The sequence below is a fragment of the Ailuropoda melanoleuca genome, chromosome 11 (assembly GCF_002007445.2).
Source record: "Ailuropoda melanoleuca isolate Jingjing chromosome 11, ASM200744v2, whole genome shotgun sequence".
Taxonomy (NCBI): Eukaryota; Metazoa; Chordata; class Mammalia; order Carnivora; family Ursidae; genus Ailuropoda; species Ailuropoda melanoleuca.
In genome coordinates this window covers 97,298,505-97,324,353 of record NC_048228.1, presented here as the reverse complement: position 1 = coordinate 97,324,353, position 25,849 = coordinate 97,298,505, and the positions used below count along the sequence as shown (strand labels likewise).

The 25,849-nt window shown below is 37.5% G+C and overlaps 1 protein-coding gene and 1 pseudogene across 16 annotated transcripts in view; both read right to left on the bottom strand.

Moving 5' to 3' along the window:
* The window catches only part of LCORL (ligand dependent nuclear receptor corepressor like), a 178,404-nt gene that overhangs the window by 51,997 nt on the left and 100,558 nt on the right, over window positions 1-25,849 (bottom strand). For 15 of the 16 annotated variants that reach the window (XR_004628927.1, XM_034672050.1, XM_034672041.1 and 12 more), the window contains one exon: window positions 7,385-7,636. Coding sequence is in view for 15 of the 16 variants with exons in the window: in XM_034672050.1 (XP_034527941.1) it covers window positions 7,385-7,636 (252 nt within the window). In the remaining variant the exon portion in view is untranslated. Of the gene's footprint in view, window positions 1-7,384; window positions 7,637-25,849 lie in introns of those variants that run through there. The other variant, XM_034672056.1, reaches the window with a different exon arrangement.
* On the bottom strand, window positions 14,978-16,257 carry LOC109491344 (annotated as a pseudogene).

Genomic DNA, 25,849 nt, shown 5'->3' with positions numbered 1-25,849 from the left:
TTGTTAAAAGAATTTCTGTTTTCAGAGGAAAACGTGAGATACAGGAAGGAATGGTCATATATGTAAATCTAAGCAAAAATTGATGATATGAAACAAACAGTTACAATGCATTTTTAATCGTGGTGTCATAAAAAGAGAACTAAAACACTGATAAAATAGCTCTATGTGTCAGGATAGGTGGCAACTTAAAACTCTCTAAGTTCTTTATATTAACCGTTCTGCTAATTGCATGCTTAAAAATTTCTAGTGTAACCACTAACAGAATAGCAATGAAGTATATAACTTAAAAATCAGCAAAGAAAAAAAAGTGAAATAAAGGGAAAAACGCAACCTAAAAGAAAATAAAGGACGGGAAAAAGCTTAACAGAAAGTACAAAATAAGATAATGGAAACAAATAATTAGAACGGTGATAAGTGCTACAAAAGAACACATAATGCTATGAGAAAATATAAGAGACCCAAACTAAATTTTGGTGGGAAATTAATAGAATGTGCACACACACACAGTGTGTGTGTACAATTAGGAGGTGTGAGGGAGGTTTTCTTAGAGAAGTGATGTTTAAAAGACCTGAAAAAAAGGAGAGTATGTTTTATTTAGAATAAACTGGTAGCTTCTACAGAGAGGCACTAGCATGTGTGAATGTTCTGAGGCCAGAGTGTATGACATATTGAAGAAAATGAGAGAAAGCCAGAATGAGGACCAAAATGAAAGAGAGACACAAGATGAGACTGGTAGACAGGAGCTGGATTTTGGCAAGTCCAGGATTTTAGATTTTATCCTAAGGACAATGAGAGGCCATTAAAAGGTTTTAAAGCAGATGAGTGGTATGCCTCAATTCGGAAATTTTAAAGTACCACCTGTTTCTTCTATGCCTAGAGTCAGAGAATATTAGATTGAAAGCAACATGGATAATCTAAGATATATTATGTTTTATTCTTCAGGTTTAATAAAATATGGTATCATCTTAAACACAGAACATAACATTTTCTTCCATGTCTTTAGCCTTGGAAAACAAAAGCTCAGGATTGAAAAACAAGATGGATAATTTTATTGCCTTCATTAGCGGACACAGAAATACCTTCTGGACTGAACTATAAAAACTAATTTTCCTAATAGAATAGCAACAGACTCCATTTATGAACAGCATAAACATAACATCATAAAACCATAATAACTCTCTTAATTAGTTTCACATCTCAGCTGACAATTTCACCTACCTTAATCTTAGCCAAGAAACTAGACTAGTAGTGACAGTAGTAGCAGCAAAGGATACTTAATAAACATATCATTGAAAGTCATGTAAGTTATTCAATGCAGTCTCCCAAATGCTCACTTGAAGCCTAGTTGATATCATCAATTATGTATTATCGCATACATAATTTTTTTTTAAAGTCTTACCCAAACTAGGAGCTGTGATTTCCAAATGTGAGACTACTGGTAGCAGTGTGTAGTAGTAATTTCTGAAAAAAATTTTTTTTACTTATCTGTTGCCAATTAGCTTGAGGGAAAATAATTCTAAAATGTCAAGATATTACAAGGCAGTGCAATAACTAATGTTCATCATGACACTTAATGTTCCATATGTTGTTTTAGAAAGCATTAAGGTATTTTCCAATTAAAATGATTAAAATAAAAAATTTCATTGCTAAAAAATCATAAACCCAATGATCAAGTCTCAATTCTCATTTTAGTTGTCAGTAGCATTTGAAAACAATGAGGATTTTTAATCCAGTAAGTCCAACATATTACATATCATACACGTACTGGGAATACAAAAATGAAGAGACAGGTTGCTGCTTCCAAAGGTATATTATAGTAGAAAGACCAACATGGAAACAATTGCAATGCAGTAAGAAATTTACTATAAAGAAAGCTTCTACAAGAATAACACTGGACCTCATGGCAGAAATCTACACCAATAAGGCCACTGACATGCTTTTTCATCTCTGCCCACATTTGATCTTATTTTGTATAGGACTGGTAAGTTCTTCAAGACTATCACAATAATGATAAAATCTGTAAGTTGCAAATTTCTTCCTGTACTTTAGAATATAGGAGAAGTTTTTAGTTTGGTCCCAGATTAAGACTGAAATTTTAAAAAAGATGATATGCGAATGTTATTTCTACCTGTTTTTTAACTTAGTGTGCCAGGGCAAAAAAAGAATCACTGGTACAAGCAATGCATGACTTACTTCCTCCCAGTTTCTGAGGTTCAGAATATTTATACAAATCTATAGAAATGAAAGTGCACAAAGAAATATCTCTAATATTTCAAACACCTGGTTAGAAAGTACAATGGAGAAGTAAATGGCAATGTTCCCCTCTGGGTAACCACATCTTAAGCCAGTCTAGAGTTTGTAGAAGAGAGGGAAAGGAAAATGAGAAATATGGAAACTGACTTATGAGGAACAATTTGAAAAGGTGAAAGATTTGCATGGAAAACAGAAGCTTAGAGAGACGTAATAGTTTCAATAAATATTTACAGCACTAGTAGGAGTAAATTTTCTCGTATTGCTGCAGACAGGGGAAAAATCCCCTTAGAGATTAGCATGGAAAAGAGAAGTCTTAGAGTTACAATAATTTCTAGAAATATTTATAGTATTCTTAAGCAAAATATTGTTGCAGATAGAAAAAAATATAAAACAAAGGGTGGATATTTCAGAGATATGAACTGAATTATCAGAGCTATCAAAAATTTTTTGCAAATAGTTATTATCAATCAGCAGTTGAATTACCATCTCTTATATGAAAGAATAAAAGAACCTTATATTGGGGCAGAGGCTGGGTAGGATATTCTTTTAAGTATCTTTTTCTTTGCTTAGATGGCTAGTTCTGTTCTGACAAGTGTTTCTGCCTATTTTCCTACATAGTAGTGTTTTTCTCATTCACTGTAGTTTTGTTCTGTTAGTTGAATGGGTTGCCAGTTACATCAGTTACAAATACTGTCTCCATTTGAGGCTTGAATTTTCACTCTGTTCATAGTGAATTTTATAATAGTTAAGTTTATTTAATACAGCCAAATTTACAAAATTGATGTATGGATTGTTATTCTTGCATCTTAAGAAAGTCTTCCTTATTTTGAGTTCATTAGGATTTAATCTTGTATCTACTTTTAGCTTTTCTTTTTCACATTTAGCCCTTTAACCCACTGGAATTACTTTTGTGAGTAGTGTGAGGTAGGAATCATCACCCTTTTTTTTTTTTTTTTTTTTTGGTCCTACACGGGTAACCAGTTGCCCTGGAACCATTTACTCAATAGGCCATCCTTCCCAGTGATTTATAATGACATCTCTGTCTTGTACCAGATTCCACTAATGTCTGGAGAGTTTCCAGATTGCTAATCTGTTCTACTGATTTGCATACGGCCAATAGCACCATGTTTTAACTGTATTGCATTAAGTAAGTCTTGATATGTTTTAGAGGGACTACCTCAATCACCTTGACTAAGTTATGCGTAGCTCTTTAAGTACTGCCCATAAATTTTAGGATTGGCAAGTCATTTTTCAAAATAAACCCAATGAGAATTTAACTGGAATGACACAATCTATAAGCATATTAAGGATGAAATGCCATCTTTTAGAGTCCGTCCATCCTTTTAAAATATAATCATTTATTTTGGGAGTCTTATTTTGCATCTTCCAATAGTATTATGTTATCCATAAGGTTTGAAACAGTTTATTAGTTTCATTCTTCGGTGTTCTGGTGCTTTTCCTGCTTTTGCTGCTTTAGTAAGTGAGATTTTTTAAAAACTAGATTGTCTAACTGGGTGGTTGCTGATTTGCAGTAATACATACTGATCTTGTGTGCAGTACCCTTTCTGAACATTTTATCAGTTCTAAAAGTTTACCTATTCTTTTATACTTTCTATATACACAACCATATTGTTTGTAAGCAACCACAATTTTGTTCATTCTTTCCTTATATTTATTATTGCTTATTTTCATACTTCTATTTTTTTTCTTATCATGCTGCTTAAGTCAGGACCTCTTATGGTCTGGAAAATGTTGAAAATTGGTGATCGTGTGCATTGTTGTCTTGTCCATTACTTTAAATCATTAGGATATGATATTTTTGATAGTGGCAGTGCACATTTACTCTTAATTTGATAAACATTTTTTATTATAAATGTGTCAGCTTTTGTATAATTTTTGTGTCTATTAGGATGATATGTTTCTTTTCTTTTTTTCGTTTTCTTTTTTTTTTTTTGTAATGAGGAAAATCATAGAGGTTTTTCAAATGTGGAATCATCCATGCCTCGCTGTCATTATTTATTATGTTTTTATACTTCACTGTATTCAATTTGCTAATATTTATTTAGGATTTTTGTACCTATGTCTGTAAGTAAGACTGGTTTGCAACTTATCTTTCTTTTGCTACTTTTGTCTGTGTTTGGTATAAAGCTTATACCAATATTTCTCTTTTTCTATTCTTTAAAATAGTCTGTAAAAGACAGAAATTATCTGTTGCTTTAAGGTTTTATGAAGTTTACCTACAAAACCATCTGATTGATAATTTAAAGATTTATAAGTTAGACAACCCATAAATTATTCACATTATTTATGGTTAGATTAGCCATTAGATTTATGGATTACATTATCTAATTTGAAAAAAGTAACTCACAGAATGAACAACAGACTTAAATGAGTACTGTTAAGACATTATGAAGTGAGAATACTATGAAAAATGTAAGCACTAGCAAATAAAGGCAGAACACCGCTACTGCTGGTATAAGCACTTTATTGATTGTAGGTAAGAACAGTTAAATCAGGCCAAAAATTTTAATTCTTTTTTTAAAAAGATTTTATTTTTTTGAGAAAGAGAGAGAGTGTGTGTGTGAGCACCAGTGGGGGGAGGGGCAGAGGAGGAAGGACAAACGGACATCCTGCTGAGCAGAGAGCCCTACTCTGGGGCTTGATCCCGGAACCCTGAGATCGTGACCTGAGCTGAAGTCAGATGCTTAACTGACTAAGCCACCCAGGCACCCCCCCCCCCAAATTTTAATTCTTAAGAAACCCATCTGATCTATGGATTTAAATCTTCTATCATTACTAATAAAATTCTCCCAAAGTCTATACTGTGTAATAACATACTGGCAGTGAAGTAATGATTAGCAAGACATTTAAAAATTGTTTATAACATCTCTATTTCAACCTTAAAATTTTTAATTTATGGAAAGATTAGTACAGATATTGGTGTGTATACATGCACACACAAATGCAACAAAGGATATGTGCTCCATTTTTTTTTTAAGATTTCATGTGCAAGTATGCAAACTTAGAGCCTACCAATCTATACCACAACAGAATGGCTTTATTAAAAAAAATCTAATCTTATTCTTCTCTGCTTGAAGCAATCTAGCAGCTTTCTGTGGCCCTAAGAAAGTCAAAATCTGTAATATTTCCTGTGTAACTTTCTTATAATCTGGTCTCTATCTATTCCTTTGGCTTAATCTATTAACATTCTCTCCTTTGCTCTCTACACTCCAAGCCACACTAGACAAATTGATTCCTATAATCATATAAGATATGAAGTATTCCACCAAAATCATTAAGAAGAGTAAGGCATAGATTTATATCCGCTAACATTACTCTTTTCAAACTTCGGATGAAAAGGATGTTCACATACATATCTGTGTACTTTGCCAAGAATGTCACAGTAATTTAAATAATTTACATTACTTGTTGTCTATATATACTTGGGTTTGTCTTATCACTTAAGTTTATAAAATCGCAGAATACAAGGATTGGAAATTTACTTTTAAAATGTCATTTATTCCAACCACTCATCTGATGCTTTTGAATACCTCTAATGATAAGGCAACCACTTACCACTTGGAGAAATGTCTGACCCTTAGAAATATTCTTTTGCATATGGACCTGAAATCTGTTTCCATCTAATTTCTAGATCCTAATTCTACTTACTGGGCTATTCAAAAAAAGTTCTGACCTACTTTAATGTAATGGCCACACAAATATTTACAGATCACTATAATGTTACGGCTAAGACTTCTGTGGTAGTAAGGAAAAGGAAGTACAGAGTATGGAGACTAGTATTTGACTATCATTTATGAGCTCGTTACTTCACATTTAATTTTCACGTTGCTCTAATGAGTTTGCTATTATTATTAATGCCAAATAACAAGAGGAAACTTAAAGCTCCAATAGGTAAAATTACTTGTTCAGGTTATTAAGTAGCAGAGTGGTCAACCACATGTCTGTCAGATACCAAAACCTATATTTTAGTCTCATTAGAACACTGAACTGCCTTTGAGAAAGAGCTTTAAGAGGTTATGAATCATGGAAAAGCAAAAAAAAAAAAAAAAAAAAAAAAAAAAAAAAAAAGCCAAAAAAAAGCAAAATTCTAAAAATCCTATGCTTTCTACTTTCCAAAATTCTATGCGTTGATATATTTTTTCCTCAAACCTTATATCATAGTCATCTTTGACATTTCTGTCTTATAAACAGTCTAGTTATTATCTTAATATTTCTCAGATCTTTCTACATAAGTAAACTCCCAGACTTAAAATTAGAGAAGCAAAAATAGAAAATTATTTCCATATTTCATCCCCTCTCATTCTAATCTGTGTTATACAATGAAAAGACTATCTTTCTTAAACATTGACAAGATACTCTTCTTTAGAGCCCAAACATACACTGCCTTCTGTGATCAAATCCAAATGATATTTTCCCAAATGATATTTTCCTGGCTTTAAGGACTGACAACACTACCCCTAACCTGTGTTAACAAAAGATATCTGTTCTCTCTTCTCCAGGCAAACACTTATTTGGCATCTTCCACAAGCACTTAAAAGGCCCTTCCTTCCTTTCCTCTGTGAATCATGGTTCTTCTTCAGTTAACTATTAGATAAGTCCAACATAGCCTTCATTCAGATGTCTTATGAAAAATGTATTTCTATATACTTAATTTCAAGATTATATTTATCACACGTATTAACTTTTCTTTTTCCTTAGTTACGTCATAAATAACTTAAGAAAAATCATCTATTTTTTATTTTTCACCTAAGTGTAAAAACTGAATAGCAAGTGCTTAGTGTTCTCAGCTATACATTTTAAAAATAATTTATACATCTCTTTATTTGTATTCTTTCTTTTAAGCTGCTTGTTAAGATTCTCTCACCATACATTTTATTGTGAAAAGAGACCAAGAGCAACTCTAATTTCCTCTTTCATAAACAAAGTCAAATACAAAATTTAGCACTTCTCTCTAGTTCATATCACATAGGTTAACTGCAAGTAATATTAATTCTAAAATACATTTCTTTATAAATGCAAGGTTTTATGTATATTAAATAATACTAAAAGATAAAATTATGAATTACACACACACACACACACACACACACACACACACACAAAATCTTACCTTGCTGAGTATTTTGTTCTTGCATTCGATTCACAGTGAGGTCTAAGGGGCCTTCCTGTTCTTCCTGAAGGGAGTTTTCTGCTTGATTCATTTGGATACTTTTACATATTAGACTTGGTCCAATTGAACCATTTCTATTTTCTTGAATTTTACCACTTTTTGAAATATACTCAATTGCAAACTGACGTATCATCTTTTTCATTAATTCCTGAGCAACTAAGGGAATGTTAGGATCACAGTTCTGAGGAAGATCTAGGGAAGAAATAAATACGATAGGCATTAAAAAAGAGAAATGGAAATACCAATACTTACACTTATTTTTTTTTTAATTAATGGTTTTAGAAGTCTTCAGCTCAGTCCACAATTGCTAATGGTTTCTAGGACTTAGCAATAGAAACCTTGTAATTTAATTAGTATTATATCAACCCAAACTTGGCATATTTAGTCATTTCTTAAAAACAGACATTTTCCAGGGCACCTGGATTTCTCAGTCAGTTGAGCATCCCACTCTTGACTTTGGCTCAGGTCATGATCTCAGAGTCGTGAGATGAATCCCCAAGAAGGACTCCCTGCTAAACGTGGAGTCCGCTTGAGATTCTCCCTCTCCCTCCCCTTTTGCCCCTCCCACTACACGTGCCTGTGTTCTCTCAAATAAATAAATAAATAAATAAATAAATAAATAAATAAATAAGATCCTCCTCCAACAACAAAACCAAACATTTTCAGTCCCAAACTAAAATACAGATGAAGAATTAGAAGTGGAACAGCTTATTTTCAGGGTTTTAATCCAAATGTATTCTACTAGATATTAAAACACTTAGAATGTGAACATAAATTGTAACTAAGCAATTTGTAACTTAATATACAAAGCAAGTGCATGCATTAACTGTTAAAACATCTAGACTCTTATAACTATTTGTTACCATTGAATTGTTCAATTCTGTTAAATGTGTATTCCATATGTAACCCAAATGCCATCATCAAAAATTTTCTTTCCTCAACTTATATTGAGAAATTTCAATCATGAAGAAAAAATAAAGAGCTATACAGTGATACAGGCAGCCTCTACCAAGATTCAAAATTGTTAGTATTCTTCCCCCTTCACTTTTAAAGCATTTTATTTGCAGAACCACTGAAAACATAGTGTAGAATTATGACATTTCACTCCTAAATATTTCAGCATGCATCTACTAAGACTCTCCTATAGAAACAACAATACCGTTGTTCAGGGTCTTAATCAATCCTTGACCCCAAAACATGCTGATCAGCTACAACTATAATGAAGGTCAGTAGTGATACATACTTCTGCTTGAAATTTGTACAAGAGATAAAACAACTGAATGATTTTATATAAGAGGTGCAGAATAAGGACAACTTGTAAACATAGTATGCAATAGTGATAAAGAGTTTTGATATTGAGGAAGGTGGGTGGTGGTGGCTTTTTCACACACACTTCTGGCCTCACTCCAATCCTTTTATTTACTCTGCTCCTTCAGAGGCAGAACTATTGGTATATAGGGAAGGATAAATATGCAGCTGTGATTAGGCTTCATACCTCTTCCTCTTCAGAAGTGAATGTAGAGATACTAATTCTTTGCTCCTTAAATACCTCAATTCTTACCCAGGCAGATCCGTGTTATGTAAATATGCCTACTCTGATCCAGGGCTGTCTGAGACTGAAGGAGTAAGTCTCCTTAGTTTTGTGGTTCAACATTACCTGGAGCACATGTCTAAGAAATCTGAAGGCAAGTTCCCCAACTAACATCTACAGTTACAGATACATAACTCTAAAATGCAAGATGGTTTGAAAACATATAATATTTGGAGGTGAGGAGAGGCAACAAACTACTTCTACCATGACCACCACCAAATTTGGTAGCAAAACGTGATCTGGGCTGAAATGAATCTATTTATGGTCTTGCAGAAATACCAATACATTTGGATCACAGGGTGTTGTTTTGGAGATGTTACAAAATAAGCATCCTCATATTACCTCTTTCAAAACAAAAAAAATTGAATTCTGAAAAAACATCTGAGAGAAGAAACTGTAGGCCAGAAAAATGTAACATTTTAGCCTTCACATTTATTATTCCTTTAGAACCCAGTAGGGAAGAAAGGCACTACTGTTTTTATGTATTGGAAAAAAAGGACTGAGCTATAGGTTGGAATCTTAGCCATTCTTATGAATTTAGGGTAGTTACATATCCCTTCTAGGTTTTAGCTTCTCTGTTCACAAAAATGCAAATAACAGAACCTTCGAAATCATAATAGGGTCTGTTCACAGGATATTTTAAGGTTATGTAAGATTGGATAAAATACTGAATTCCTGTACTTGGCATTTTAAGAGTCTAGTAAGCATTAGCAATTAAGATACAGACTGAACAGTTATATTTTATTTAAGTCACAAAATATCAAATAAGCAAAAATATTAACTAGGTTAATATAAAATTATTAGCTAACTGGGAAAATACAAAGGACCTAACTTCTAAGTACATTTGATACTTTTTGGTCCAGAATCAATAGTATTAGCACATATACCCTAAATGACGTGGCTTACAAAAACAAGAAATTCCCATGCTGTACATAAAAACTCCCAATTTATATCATTTCTTGATTATTAACTCCAGGCATCTTTGAAGGCTTCTGTGAACATTCTTCTCCATCTTTTTCCAAGCCTAATTTTGCTTTGTATTATGTGTTAAAAGGAGATACTGGATTTACTTCTAAGTATTTTGTTTAACTGTGTTAAAATGTATTCAGTAATGTCACCTTATAAATTCAAAATAATTAAATTTACCAAAAAATAACAGAAACATGTTTGGATTCATATCATCTGACTGGGGCTATAACTTTAGGGTTGGGCTTAGAGCTAAGTTTAAAGCAGAATACACTGTGCTACTCTATTTTTTTTTTCATGTACTCAGTTTTTGGCCCTTTATATTGGGGACTAAGTGTATATGTTTAGTTAATTACAAAAAAGAGAGAGAGACAAAGAAAATGCTGATTAGCTAGTGAGCCTTCTAGATTATGTGTACAAGTTGTCATAACTATAAAAAAGCAAATAAGTTAATGGGGATCCAGACCAGGAATTGTAATTTTTCTAAAGGTCAGGCAAGTAATAAATATTTGGCTAGAAGAGAGAATGCTGCCCCATGGAAATAGTGTCTACTGTCCCCAAGAAGATAGAAATAACTTGTTTTTTGCCCTATCTCTTAAATTTTTCAAACCTAACCAATTCAAAAGTTTAACAAGCTTTTTGTAATAGCCAGTTTCAAGAGAGTCCTCAATGATTCCAACCTTCTGGTTTCATTCGGTTGTGTAGTCCCTTCCATGATGCACTGGTGGTGGCATAGGTGATTAATAGCATACTAAATAAGTCTGTCACTTCCAAGATCAAGTTATAGAAAAATGTGGTTTCTATCTTGGATACTCTTGAATGTTAGTGTTTGCTGTCACCTCCCTCCTCCAACCCTTATTCTGTCCTTCAGTCTCTCTCTCTTATCACTCACTCTGGAGGAGGCCATACTGTTAGAAGCTCTATGGGGAGGCTCACATGGAGAGGAACTGAAGTCTCCTACAAACAACCAGTGCATGAACTTGAAAGAAGATATTCCAGATCAATGAAATCTCAGATGACTGTAATCCTAGCTGACCCCTGATGGCAGCCGAACATCCAGCTATGCTACTCTGAGATTCCCAGCTCAGAGAAAATATAATAAATGTTTGTTTTAAACTGCTAAATTTTGGGGATAATTTGCCAAATAGTAATAATAAATAATAAAGATTTTGGTAAATGTTAGTGGGATGTTGCTGTAATAAAAATTTAAAACGTAAGTTTGGCTTTAGAACCAGGCATTGGGTTTCTAACAGAATTAACATTGTAAGCCAAAAAGTACCTTGAAGAAGTCGTTAAGAGGAGTTTCATGGTTTTTGATAAGGTGTGTAGGGTGAGGATTTGTAGGACAATGAGGTAAATGTTACTGGAAAGTAGAGGAAAGAATATACTTATTTTGTAGTGGCAGAAAGTTTTTTTATTTTAAAGATTTTATTTATTTATTTAACAGAGAGAGAGACAGCCAGTGAGAGAAGGAACATAAGCAGGGCGAGTGGGAGAGGAAGAAGCAGGTTCCCAGTGGAGGAGCCTGATGTGGAGCTCGATCCCAGAACACTGGGATCATGCCCTGAGCTGAAGGCAGACGCTTAACGACTGAGCCAACTAGGCGCCCCATGTAGTGGCAGAAAGTTTTATAACACTATTGTTTGCAGTAACTTGGAAAGTATAAAATGTGCCTAAATAAATGTGATCTATCTAGGGAAATTTTTTTTAAAAGATTTTATTTATTTATTTGACAGAGAGAGAGACATCGAGAGAGGGAACACAAGCAAGGGAAGTGTGAGAGGGAGAAGCAGGATTCCTGCTGAGCAGGGAGCCCAATGGGGGGCTCGATCCCAGGACTTTGGGATCATGACCTGAGCCGAAGGCAGACACTTAACGGCTGAGCCACCCAGGCACCCCATCTAGGGAAATTTCTTTTCTTTTTTTTTTTTTTAAGATTTTATTTATTTATTCGACAGAGATAGAGACAGCCAGTGAGAGAGGGAACACAAGCAGGGGGAGTGGGAGAGGAAGAAGCAGGTTCCCAGTGGAGGAGCCTGATGTGGGGCTCCATCCCATAACGCCAGGATCACACCCTGAGCCGAAGGCAGACGCTTAACCGCTGTGCCACCCAGGCGCCCCTAGGGAAATTTCTAAGCAAAGCAAAGTGCCCTCTCGTTTCTTCTTGCTAATTACGGTAACATACTAGAAGAGAGATAGACTAAAGGAAGAATTGTTAAACAAAAAGAAACTAGGTCTTGATTATTTTGAAATTTTTCAACACAGATAACAAATGAGACTAAAATTAAGAAAGCTTGAGCTAAGACCAAATCAGGGGAACAGCCAGGAAAACAGCTTCAAAAAAATGATGTTTTTTCTCCAGATCTGACTCTTTTAATAATGTTGTGGGACTCATATGGATTTTTAATTTTAATTTTTTGTGTGTGGGGGGTGTCATTCCTTTAAACAAAAGAACTCTGGAGTTAGCCAAATCTTTCCAGGAAGTGTCTATTCAAGAATATTGGCTAAATCTCAGTAAGAATAGTAAGCTGTATACTGTTTTAAATTGCTTTATTTCCATCCTCCCTCCCTATTTTTGAGGAAGCCTGTCCCAAGGCAAAGGCTGACAATGTTAGGGTTCTAGATATCCCTGTCCAATCATTAGCTGACCACTAAGTTAGCGAAGAAGAGATGTTAATGGCCACACAACATAAAGAATACTGACTTCACAGAATGAGATCAGAAAAGTCATTAAACAAACAACAACAAAACCTGAAGTGGGGGATAATCTGATTTCTACCAGTGTCACACTGTATTATTTAAAATATCCAGGCTTTTAAACAAAACATTATAAGAAATGCAAAAAACAAACAACCAACCAAACCAAACCAAACCAAAAAAACAAGACAGAATGAATGGCCCATACGCAGGAAGGAAAAGTCAACAGAAAATGTCTCTGAGGAAACCCAGAGATTGAACTTACTAGATAAAAACTTTAAATCAGACATTTTAAATATGTTCAAAGCCCTAAAGGAAATCATGTATAAAGGACTAAAAGGAAGTATCAGGAGAGTATCTCAGCAAATAAAAAATAAAGTTTTTTAAAAGAACCAGCTAGAAATTTTAGAGTGGAAAGTACACTAATTAAAATGCAAAATTCACTAGGATGGATACAACAACAGATTTGAACTGGCAGAAAAAAGAATCCGTGAATTTGAAGATAGGCCCATTGATATCACCCATTCTGAGGAAAGAGAGAAAAGAAGGAAGGGACAGCAAGGAGGGAAGAAGGGAAGAAGGGAGGGAGGGAGGGAGGGAGGGAGGGAGGGAAGGAAGGAAGGAAGGAAGGAAGGAAGAGGGGGCACAGGAGAGGAGTAAGAAAGGACAAAAGAAAGAAAAAGAAACAGAGTCTCAGAAACCTATGGAATACCATCAAGTGTACCAACATTCACAATGGTAGTCCCAGAAGAGGAGAGAAAAGCACAAAAGATAGTTGAAGAAATGACAATGTCTCAAATTTGATTTAAAAAAAAAAACAAAAAACCAAAAACCTTTACCTACATATCCAAGAAGCTCAACAAACTCTAAGTAGGATAAACTCAAAGAGAGCCACATTTAGATGTGCCCTAATGAAATGATCAGAAACCAAAGACAAAGAGCAAGTCCTGAAAACAGCAAGGAAAAAAATTCAATTCATCATACACAAGATCCTCAATGAGATTAACAGCCAATATCACACCGAAACCCATGAAGGCCAGAAGGCAGTGAGATGACATATTCAAGAACTGAAAGAAGAAAGATTGTCAACCAAGAATTTTATATTCAGCAAAAGTATCCTTTGAAAACACAGAAGAAATTTAGATATTCTCAAATAAACAAAAACAGAAAACTTGCTTCAAGCAGACCTGACTGAATAAAAGGACACTGGACAGTAACTCAAATCCACACATAGCAATAATAAGCATCAGCACAGTAACTATATAGGTAAAATACAGTACAAATGCATTTTTTGGTAAATTATAAATGTATTTTTTGTTTGTAACTTTTTTCCTATCTAATTTAGAAAATAAGTGATAAAGCAATAATTACAAACCTCTGTCAGTGGACAATGTATAAAGACGTAACACGGAGGACAAAAGCACAGAGGGGGAAAATGAAATGGAGACATACAGAATCAAAGTTTTTCCAAACTACTGAAATTAAATTGGTATTAATCTGAACTAGACTATTGTCTATTAGAATGTTAATCGTAATCCCCAGGACAACCACTAAGAATATACTTGAAAAAATGTAGTAAAAGACACAACAAAAGACTTAAAATGATACACCAGAAAATATCTATTTAACACAAAAGAAAGTAATAATGGAAACAGAGAGAAAATTAAAAAAATATTGAAAACAGATAGCAAAATGACAGATGTAAATCCTACCTTATCAGTAATTACATTAAATGTAAATGGAAGGGCAGAGATTGGCAAAATGTATTAAAAAGAATAACCCAACTATATGCTGTCAAAAGAGACACTTGAATATGTTTTTGTAAAGATCTTATTTTATTTATCTGAGAGAGAGAGAGTGCAAGTATGAGTGGAGAGAGGGGCAGAGGGAGAGGGAAAATCAGACTCCCCACTGAGCAGGGAACCCGACACAGGGCTTGATCCCAGGACCCTGAGATCATGACCTGAGCTAAAGGCAGATGCTTAACTGATAGAGACACCCAGGCACCCCAAAAGGGACACTTTACTTTTTGTGTTTTTTTTTTAATTTAAATTCAACTAACATAAGGTAATTAGTTTCAAAGGTAGAGGTCAGTGATATATCAGTCTTATATAATACCCAGTGCTCATTACATCACATGCTCTCCTTAATGCCCAACACCCAGTTACCCCACCCCCCAACCCCCTTCCCTAACGCAACCCTCAGTTTGTTTCCTATGATTAAGAATCTCTTATGGTTTGTCTCCCTCTCTGATTTTGTCTTGTTTTATTTTTCCCTCCTTCCCCTATGCTCTTCTGTTTTGTTTCCTTTTTTTTTTCCCCCAATGCTTATCTTTTATTGGAGCATAATGTGCCTACATAGTAAGTACCTGATAAATGCTGAATGACCAAATGATTCCCAGGGTGAGTTAGGCAGCTCAAAGTCCAAACATAGTGCGGGGGGTGGGGGGGGTGGGGGGGATGACAAGCTCCAGGTGGTAAGCCACCCGGGCTTTGATCAAAGAGATACATCTGAAAGTTTTATGTTAGAATAATAATCCCACACATCTGATTTCTGTGGAATGAGTAAGCCCCATCTCTAGCTCCTCTCCCCACCACAGTCACAGCAGTCAGATAAAGTTGAGGAGTTTATTAGGGAAATATGAGAGGCAAAGATACCCCAAGTGACAGAAAGAAAATTCTGAAAATGTCCCTTCAAGCCAAGTGGGGGTCTGGCTTTGACCTCCCCAAAAGGACAAGAAACTGGTGGGCTGGCAACAACATTCTCTGGTGGCTACCTTGCCAGGGCATAAGTGTCTCAGCCAGGAATGCTTCCCACCCCCACCCACCCACCAAAGGAGGAAAGGAGAAAAAGACTTACAGAATCAATGCAGAGGAAATGAGAGCTGTAAGGAAAATCTGAGAAAGAGAAAGAGAGGTGGAGAGGACCTTAACAAAGAGTCCCAGGCGTTTGGCTCTGAGTGCCTCAAATACATTGACGAACAATTTCTACAAAATGTTATTTAAAAGATAAAATGCCTAATGTTTGTTCCAAGAGCTCCCCTGGACGTCTTCCCACATGCCACATCACACACCAATGTACATGGCAAAACCCAAAGGCCACGTTTTAGGAAAAGAGAAAAACAAGAATAAGCCCTGTTGCTCTTTAAGGAGAGAGGAAGGAGCTGAGGCTGCTGGGGCCTGTGTTCCATAAATCAACTTCCCAGCAGAAGCATGGTATAGTTCTAGGTAAGGGTCTCACCTCTTGTCACCCGTGCTTCAATGTTACTCTATTCTCTGTTGGAGGGCTGTCAATTTCTCGTTTAGTGTTGCAAGTCTTCCACGACAAGACATATCAAACGAGGTGAGGAAATCCGAGATTTTCTTGTTGCTGCTGGTGACGACCTCAACGTATTCCCTGTTCACCCAGTCCTGGTGAATCTCCCGCTGCACTGGACCCTCTTGACCTGCCACAACTGCTGCCTGAAGAGGACTTGTTTTGTTTCTTAAATTCCACATATGAGTGAAATCATATGATAACTGTCTTTCTCTGATTGATTTATTTCACTTAGCATAATATACTCTAGTTCCATCCACATCGTTGCAAATGGCAATATTTCATTTTCTGATGGCTGAATAATATTCCATTGTATATACATAACACATCTTTATCCATTCATCTGTCAATGGACATATGGGCTCTTTCCATAGTTTGGCTATTGTGGACACTGCTGCTCTAAACATTGAGGTACAGGTGCCCCTTCAGATCACTACGTTTGTATCTTTGGGGTAAATACCTAGTAATGCAATTGCTTGGTCATAGGGTAGTTCTATTTTCAATTTTTTGAGGAACCTCCGTACTGTGTTCCAGAGTGGCTGCACCAGCTTACATTTATACCAACAGTGTAAGAGGGTTCCCCTTTCTCCACATCCTCCCCAACATCTGTCATTTCCTGAGTGGCTACTTTTAGTTATTCTGACTGGTGTGAGGTGGTGGTATCTCATTGTGGTTTTGATTTGTATTTCCTTGATGCTGAGTGATGTTGAGCACTTCTTCACATGTCTGTTGGCCATTTGTATGTCTTCTTTGGAGAAATGTCTGTTCATGTCTTCTGCCCATTTCTTGACTCAATTATTTGTTCTTTGGGTATTGAGTTTGATAGGTTCTATAGATTTTGGATACTAACCCTTTATCTAATAAGACATTTTCAGGTACCTTCTCTCATCCTGTCAGCTGTATTTTGGTTTGGTCGACTGTTTCCTTTGCTGTGCAAAAGCTTTTTACCTTGATGAAGTCCCAATAGTTCATTTTTGCCTTTGTTTCCCTTGACTTCAGAGATGTCTGTAGCAGGAAATTGCTGTGGCCTAGGTTGAAGAGGTTGCTGCCTGTGTTCTCCTCTAGGATTTTGATGGATTCCTGGCTCACATTAAGGTCTTTCATTCATTTTGAGTGTATTTTTGTACATGGTATAAGAAACTGGTCCAGTTTCATTCTTCTGTATGTGGCTGTCCAATTTTCCCAAAACCATTTGTTGAAGAGATTGTCTTTTTTTTCTATTGGATATTCTTTCCTGCTTTGTTGAAGATTAGTTGACCATATAGTTTGAAGGTCCATTTCTGGGTTCTCAGTTCTGTTCCACTGATCTATGTGCCTGTTTTTGTGCCAGTACCATACTGTTTTGATGATTAAATCTTTTGTTGTTGTTGTTGTTTTTAAGATTTACTTGAAAGAGAGAGAGAGAGAGCACAAGCAGGGGGAGTAGCAGGCAGAGGGAGAGGGAGAAGCAGACTTCTTGCCACACAAGAAGCCCGATGTGGGGCTCAATCCCAGGACCCTGGGATCATGACCTGAGCCGAAGACGGATACTTAACCAACTGAGCCACCCCGGAGCCCCAATGATTAAAGCGTTGTAACAGAGCTTGAAATCTGGCATTGTGATGCCACCAGCTTTGGTTTTCTTTTTCAACATTCCTTTGGCTATTCAGGGACTCTTCTGGCTCCATACAAATTTTACGCTTATTTGTTCAGCTCTGTGAGAAATGTTGATGGTATTTTGATAGGGATTGCATTGAATCTATAGATTGCTCTAGGTAGCACAGACATTTTAACAGTATTTGTTCGTCCAATCCATGAGCATGGAACGTTTTTCCATTTCTTTTGTGTCTTCCTCAATTTCTTTCATGAGTGTTCTACGGCTTTCAGAGTACAGATCCTTTGCCTTTTCGGTTAGGTTTATTCGTGGGTATCTTATGGTTTTGGGTGCAATTGTAAATGGAATTGACTCCTTAGTTTCTCTTCCTTTTGTCTCATTGTTAGAAATGTCTGTCTCATTGTATAGAAAGGAAACTGATTTTCTGTGCATTGATTTTATATCCTGCCACTTTGCTGAATTCCTGTATAAGTTCTAGCAATTTTGCGGTGAAGTCTTTTCCAAATAGAGTACCATGTCATCTGTGAAGAGTGTGAGTTTGACTTTTTCTTTGCTGATTCGGATGGCCTTTATTTCTTTTTGTTGTGTGATTACTGAGGCTAGGACTTCTAGTACTATGTTGAACAACAGTGGTGAGAGTGAGCATCCATGTTGTGTTCCTGTCCACAGGGAAAAGCTCTCATTTTTTTCTCCATTCAGAATGATATTTGCTGCAGGCTTTTCATATATGGCTTTTATGATAATTGAGTTATGTTCCTTCCATCCCTACACTGTGCAGAGTTTTAGACAAGAAAGGATGCTGTACTTTGACAATTTTTTTTTTTTTTGCATCGAGAGAATCATATGGTTCTCTTGTCCTTTCTTTTATTCATGTGATCTATCACATTGATTGATATGTGAGTGTTGAACCACCCTTGCATCCCAGGAATAAATCCCACTTGGAAGTGGTGAATAATCCTTTTAACGTACCATTGGATCCTACTGGCCAGTATCATGGTAAGAATTTTGGCATCCATGATCATCAGGGATATTGGTCTGTAAATCTCCTTTTTGGTGGGGTCTTTGTCTAGTTTTGGGATCAAGGTAATCCTGGCCTCACAGAAAGAGTCTGGAAGTTTTCCTTCCATTTCGATTTTTTTTTATTTTAATGTTTTTTTTAATTATATTATGATAGTCACCATACAGTACATCCCCGGTTTCCGATGTAAAGTTCGATGATTCATTAGTTGCGTATAACACCCAGAGCGCCATGCAATACGTGCCCTCCTTACTACCCATCACCAGTCTATACCATTCCCCTTGCCCCTCTGAGGCCCTCAGTTTGTTTCTCATAGTCCATAGTCTCTCATGCTTCATTCCCCCTTCTGATTACCCCCCTTTCCTTTATCCCTTTCTTCCCCTACCGATCTTCCTAGTTCTTATGTTCCATAGATGAGAGAAATCATATGATAATTGTCTTTCTCTGCTTGACTTATTTCACTTAGCATTATCTCCTCCAGTGCCGTCCATGTTGCAGCAAATGTTGAGAATTCGTTCTTTCTGATAGCTGAGTAATATTCCATTGTATATATGGACCACAGCTTCTTTATCCAGTCATCTGTTGAAGGGCATCTCGGTTCCTTCTACGATTTGGCTATTGTGGACAATGCCACTATGAACATTGGGATGCATATGGCACTTCTCTTCACTACATCTGTATCTCTGGGGTAAATGCCCAGTAGTGCAATGGCTGGGTCATAGGGTAGTTCAATTTTTAACTTTTTTTTTTTTCTCCACACTGTTTTCCAGAGTGGCTGTACCAACTTGCATTCCCACCAACAATGTAGGAGGGATCCCCTTTCTCCACATCCTCTCCAACAATTGTTGTTTCTTGCCTTGTCTATCTTTGCCATTCTAACTGGCGTAAGGTGGTATCTCAGTGTGGTTTTGATTTGAATTTCCCTGATGGCTAATGATTTTGAACATTTTTTCATGTGTCTGTTAGCCATTTGTATGTCTTCATTGGAAAAGTGTCTGTTCATATCTTCTGCCCATTTTATGATTTGTTTATTTGTTTCTCGTGTATTGAGTTTGAGAAGTTCTTTGTAGATCTTGGATACCAGTCCTTTATCTGTGGTGTCCTTTGCAAATATATTCTCCCATTCCGTGGGCTGTCTCTTAGTTTTTTTGACTGTTTCCTTGGCTGTGCAGAAGCTCTTTATCCTGATAAAGTCCCATAAGTTCATTTTATCTTTTATTTCTCTTGCCTTTGGAGATGTGTCGTGAAAAAGGTTGCTCTGGCCGATGTCATAGAAGTTGTTGCCTATGTTCTCCTCTAGAATTTTGATGGATTCCTGTCTCACATTGAGGTCTTTCATCCATTTGGAGTTTATTTTTGTGTATGGTGTGAGAGAGTGGTCAAGTTTCATTCTTTTGCATGTAGCTGTCCAATTTTCCCAGCACCATTTATTGAAGAGACTGTCTTTTTTCCACCGGATGTTTTTTCCTGCTTTATCAAAGATTAGTTGCCCAAAGAGCCGAGGGTCCATTTCTGGGTTCTCTATTCTGTTCCATTGGTCGATGTGTCTGTTTTTGTGCCAGTACCATGCTGTCTTTGTGATCACAGCTTTGTAGTACAGCTCGAAATCCGGCATTGTGATGCCCCCAGCTTTGTTTTTCCTTTTCAACAGTTCCTTGGAGATTCGGGGCCTTTTCTGGTTCCATACAAATTTAAGGACTATTTGTTCCAGTTCTTTGAAAAATGTCCTCGGTATTTTGATCGGGATAGCATTGAAAGTGTAGATTGCTCTGGGTAGTATGGACATTTTAACTATGTTAATTCTTCCAATCCATGAGCATGGAATATTTTTCCATCTTTTTATGTCTTCCTCAATATCTTTCAAAAGTGATCTATAGTTTCTAGCATATAGGTCCTTTACGTCTCTGGTTAAGTTAATTCCAAGGTAACGTATGGTTTTTGGTGTTATTGTAAATGGGATGGATTCCCTAATTTCTCTTTCTTCAGTCTCGTTATTCGTGTATAGAAATGCAACTGATTTCTGGGCATTGATTTTGTATCCTGCCACCTTACTGAATTGTTCTATAACTTCTAATAGTTTGGGAGTGGATTCCTTTGGGTTTTCCATATAGAGTATCATGTCATCTGCAAAGAGAGACAGTTTGACTTCTTCTTTGCCGATTTGGATACCTTTGATCCCTTTTTGTCTTCTGATTGCTGTTGCAAGGACTTCTAGTACTATGTTGAATAATAGTGGCGAGAGTGGGCATCCTTGTCGTGTTCCTGATCTTAAGGGAAAGGCTTCCAGCTTTTCCCCATTGAGAATAATGCTTGCAGTAGGCTTTTCATAGATGGCTTTTATGAGATTGAGAAATGTACCCTCTATTCCTACACTCTGAAGGGTTTTAATCAGGAAAGGATGCTGTATTTTGTCAAATGCTTTTTCTGCATCAATTGAGAGGATCATATGGTTCTTGAGTCTTTTCTTGTTGATATGATGTATCACATTGATTGATTTGCGAGTGTTGAACCATGCTTGCATCCCAGGTATGAATCCCACTTGGTCATGATGGATAATCCTTTTAATGTACTGTTGGATTCTATTAGCAAGGATCTTGTTGAGGATTTTGGCATCCATATTCATTAGAGAAATCGGTCTGTAATTCTCCTTTTTGAGGGGGTCTTTGCCTGGTTTGGGGATCAAGGTAATATTAGCCTCATAGAATGAGTTTGGTAGCTTTCCTTCTGTTTCTATTTTTTGAAATAGCTTTAGGAGAATAGGTATTATTTCTTCTTTGAATGTTTGGTAGAATTCCCCAGGAAAACCGTCTGGGCCTGGAGTTTTATTATTTGGAAGGTTGTTTATCACTGACTCAATTTCTTCATAGTTAATTGGCCTATTTAAGAAATCTATTTCTTCCTGTTTCAGTCTTGGTAGTTTATAGGTTTCCAGGAAGGCCTCCATCTCTTCCAGATTGTTTAGTTTTTTGGCATATAGCTGTTGATAAAAGTTTCTAATAATCCTTGCAATTTCAATGGTGCTGGTCGTGACCTCTCCCTTTTCAGTCATAATTTTAATAATCTCAGTCCTTTCTCTTTGTTTTTGGACAAGTTTTGCCAGTGGTCTATCAATTTTATGGATTCTCTCAAAGAACCAGCTTCTAGTCCTGTTGATCTGCTCTACTGTGGTTCTGGTCTCTAATTCATTGATTTCTGCTCTAATCTTGGTCAACTCCTTCCTTGTCAGTGGGTTAGGCCTGTCCCTCTGTTGCTGTTCCAGTTTCTTGAGGTGAGAATATAGAAACTGCATTTTAGATTTTTCTATTCTTTTGAGTGAGGCTTGGATGGCTATGTATTTCCCCCTTAGGACTGCCTTTGCAGTATCCCATAGGTTTTGGACCGTTGTGTATTCATTCTCGTTGGTCTCCATAAATTGTTTAATTTGTTTTTTGATTTCCTGGTTTATCGAGTCATTCTTGAGCAGGATGGTTCTTAGCCTCCAAGTGTTTGAGTTTCTTCCAGGTTTTTCCTTGTGGTTGAGTTCCAATTTCAGAGCGTTGTGGTCTGAGAATATGCAGGGGATAATTTCAATCTTTTGGTATTGGCTGAGACCTGTTTTGTGTCCCAGAGCATGATCTATTCTTGAGAATGTTCCATGGGCATTTGAATAGAATGAGTATTCTTTGGTTCTGGGGTGTAGTGTTCTATATATATCTATGAGGTCCAACTCGTCGAGTATGGCATTCAAAGCCTTTGATTCTTTGCTTAGTTTTTGCCAGGGTGTTCTGTCTATTTCTGATAGTGGGGTGTTGAGGTCCCCTACTATTACTGTGTTCTTATCTATATGTCTCTTTATTTTGGTTAAGAGTTGGCTTGTGTATCTTGCTGCTCCCCTGTTGGGGGCATATATATTAATAATTGTCATATCCACTTGTTGAATACTTCCTTTAAGAATAATATAGTGCCCTTCTGTATCTCTCTCTATGGCCTCTAGTTTAAAATCCAGTCTATCTGATATGAGAATTGCTACTCCAGCTTTCTTTTGAGGTCCATTTGCGTGGAAGATGGTACTCCATCCCCTTACTCTAAGTCTGAATGCATCTTTGGGTTCAAAATGAGTCTCTTGTAGACAGCAAATGGATGGGTCATGTCTTTTTATCCAATCTGCAACCCTGTGGCGTTTTATGGGAGAGTTTAAGCCATTTAGATTGATAGAGATTATTGACAGATATGATTTTAATGATGCCATTTCTCTTTAAAGTCTTTGTATCGGTTGTGACTTGCTGCTCTGTATCACTCTTGGGGCCTTTTTACCTTTATAGAGCCCCCCTTAATATCTCCTGTAGGGCTGGTTTCGTGGTTACGAAATTGGTTAATGATTGGCGATTTTGGAACGTCTTTATTTCTCCATCAATTCTGAATGACAGCTTTGCTGGATAAAGGATCCTTGGCTGCATGTTTTTCTCTGAAAGAGCTTTAAAAATGCCCCCCCAAGCCTTTCTCTCATTCCAGGTCTCTGTAGACAGGTCTGACGTAATCCTGATACCTTTGCCTTGGTACGTGAGAAATTTCTTTGCCCTGGCCGCTTTCAATACTGTATCCTTGGATCTAATATTTGCGAATTGCACTATGACATGCCGTGGCGTAGGTTTGTCCTGGTTGAGCTTGGATGGGGTCCTCTCTGCCTCTTGGACACGAATGCTTGTTTCCCTTGCTAGATTAGGGAAGTTTTCAGCTACAATTTGTTCAAATATCTCTTCTAGACCTCTGTTTTTCTCCACCCCTTCAGGGATGCCGATGATTCTGACATTGGATCGTTTCATAGAGTCAGTAATCTCCCGTAATCTACATTCGTGGGCGTGGATTTTTTTAAGACCAGCTTCTATTTTCGTTTTTTCTTCTACTAACCCATCCTCCAATTCGCTAACGCGTTCCTCTGCCTCGGTGACCCTGGCCGTCAGAGCCTCTAGTTTTGACTGCATTTGGCTCATAGAATTTTTAATTTCTGTCAGATTCGCTCTCATTTCTGCCCTTAGGGATGTCTATATTCTCATTAACATTTCGTTAATACTTTTTTCAAGTCTACACATCATTTTGACCATTGTTACTCTGAATTCCATTTCTGATAATTTGGATACATCCATATGTATTAATTCTGTGGCCGAGGCCAATTCTGTGGCAGAGGCCACAGACTCATTATCTTTTCTTTGCTGGGGGGGACTTCTCCTTCTCGTCATTCTGATGAAGAGAGATTGCAGGGTTGTCCAGAGCCCAAGTGTTGACTGGGACCCAGGCCGTGCGCCCTTGTTTTATAGAGATCTTAGGGATGTGGGCTTCTTCCTTAAAGAGTTTATTTATTTATTTGAGAGAGAGAGAGACAGTCAGCAAGAAAGGGAACCCAAGCAGAGGAGTGGGAGAGGAAGAAGCAGGTTCCCGGTGGAGAAGCCCGATGAAGGACTCCTTGGGTTGTCCAGAGCCCAAATTAATGACCAGGACCCAGGCCATGCGCCCTTGTTTTATAGGGATCTTAGGGATGTGGGCTTCTTGATTTTTCAGCCTGCCTTCTGGGGGAGGGGCCTGCCTGCAGGTACTCAGAAAACCCTGTTTGGGTAGAGTCTCTGTGTCCCTTGCGAGGGGGGATGGGGATGGGCACCCTGTGAGCCGGTATTTCCGGGCTTTTGTTCTCTGGCGGCTTTCCCTGGCGGTTTGCTATGCCTCTTCTGAGAGAGCAGCAGCGGCTGAAATTCAGCCTCTGTCTCAGAACAGAGGGATCGCGGATCGTTCTCCACTGATGTTCTGGCCACTTTAACTCTGTTTCTGTTGGTGCTGCTCAACCCTGCAGCATCCCGGGCTGTGCGCCCCACACCCGGCGTCCCANCCATGTCCCCTGCGAGGGGGATGGGGATGGGCACACTGTGAGCCGGTATTTCCAGGCCTTTGTTCTCTGGCGGCTTTCCCTGGCGGTTTGCTGTGCCTCTTCTGAGAGTCAGAGCAGCAGTGGCTGAATCTCAGCCTGTTTCAGAACAGAGGGATCGTGGACTGTTCTCCACTGATGTTCTGGCCACTTTAACTCTGTTTCTGTTGGTGCTGCTCAACCCTGCAGCATCCTGGGATGTGCGCCCCACACCCGGCATCCCAGTCCTCACTTCCAGGGCCGGCGCGTCTCTGTCCTTTGTGTTTCTAATACCGCCAGCTGCCAGCCACCCCTGCGCACTCCGAAGCTCAAGCCCTCAGTCTGGTGGCGTTCGTTCCTGGCTCACAGTCTCAGTCTGCTCTTTCGCGGGTGCCGTCCGTGGGTCCGCCAGCTCCCCTGTGCATGTGGCTACCGCTTCCCAGCGCCCGAACGCAGCGGCACCCTCCCCCTTCCGTTTATCTTCCAATATCTGTGCACGGTTTCATGGCTCCCCGCTTCGTACCTCAGTACTTAGCGCTGGAGATGTTCATTTGTAGAGATCCAGATGTATCTTCCTGCATCTCAGACTGATTCCGTGGATGTTCAGGCTGGTCTGGTACTTATCCAGCTCGACTCAGGGGACCGGCTGAAAAAGGGGTTCCCTACTCCTCTGCCATCTTAACTCCTCCCATCCATTTCGATTTTTTGAAACACCTTCAGAAGAATAGGTATTAATTCTTCTTTAAATGTTTGGTAGAATGTCCCTGGGAAGCCATCCAGCCCTGGGCTCTTGTTTGTTGGGAGATTTTTGATTACTGTTCCTATTTCCTTGCTGGTTATGGGTTTGTTCAGGTTTTCCATTTCTTCCTGTTTCAGTTTTGGCAGTTTATACTTCTCTAGGAATGCATCCATTTCTTCCAAATTGCCTAACTTATTGGCATATAGTTGCTCATGATATGTTCTTATAACTGTTTGTATTTCTTAGGTGTTGGCTGTGATCTCCCCTCTTTCATTTATGATTTTATTTATTTGGGTTCTCTCTCTTTTTTTTTTTTATAAGTCTGGCCAGGAGGTTATCAATCTTATTAATTCTTTTAAAGAACCAGCTCCTAGTTTCATTGATCTGGTCTACTGTTCTTTTGGTTTCTATTTCACTAATTTCTGCTCTAATCTTTATTAATTCTCTTCTCCTGCTGGGTTTAGGCTTTATTTGCTGTTCTTTCTCCAGCTCCTTTAGGTGTAAGGTTAAGTTGTGTATTTGAGACCTTTCTTGTTTCTTGAAAAAAGCTTGTATTGCTATTTACTTCCCTCAAAAGACACACTTTAAATTCAAAGATCCAAATATGTTGAAA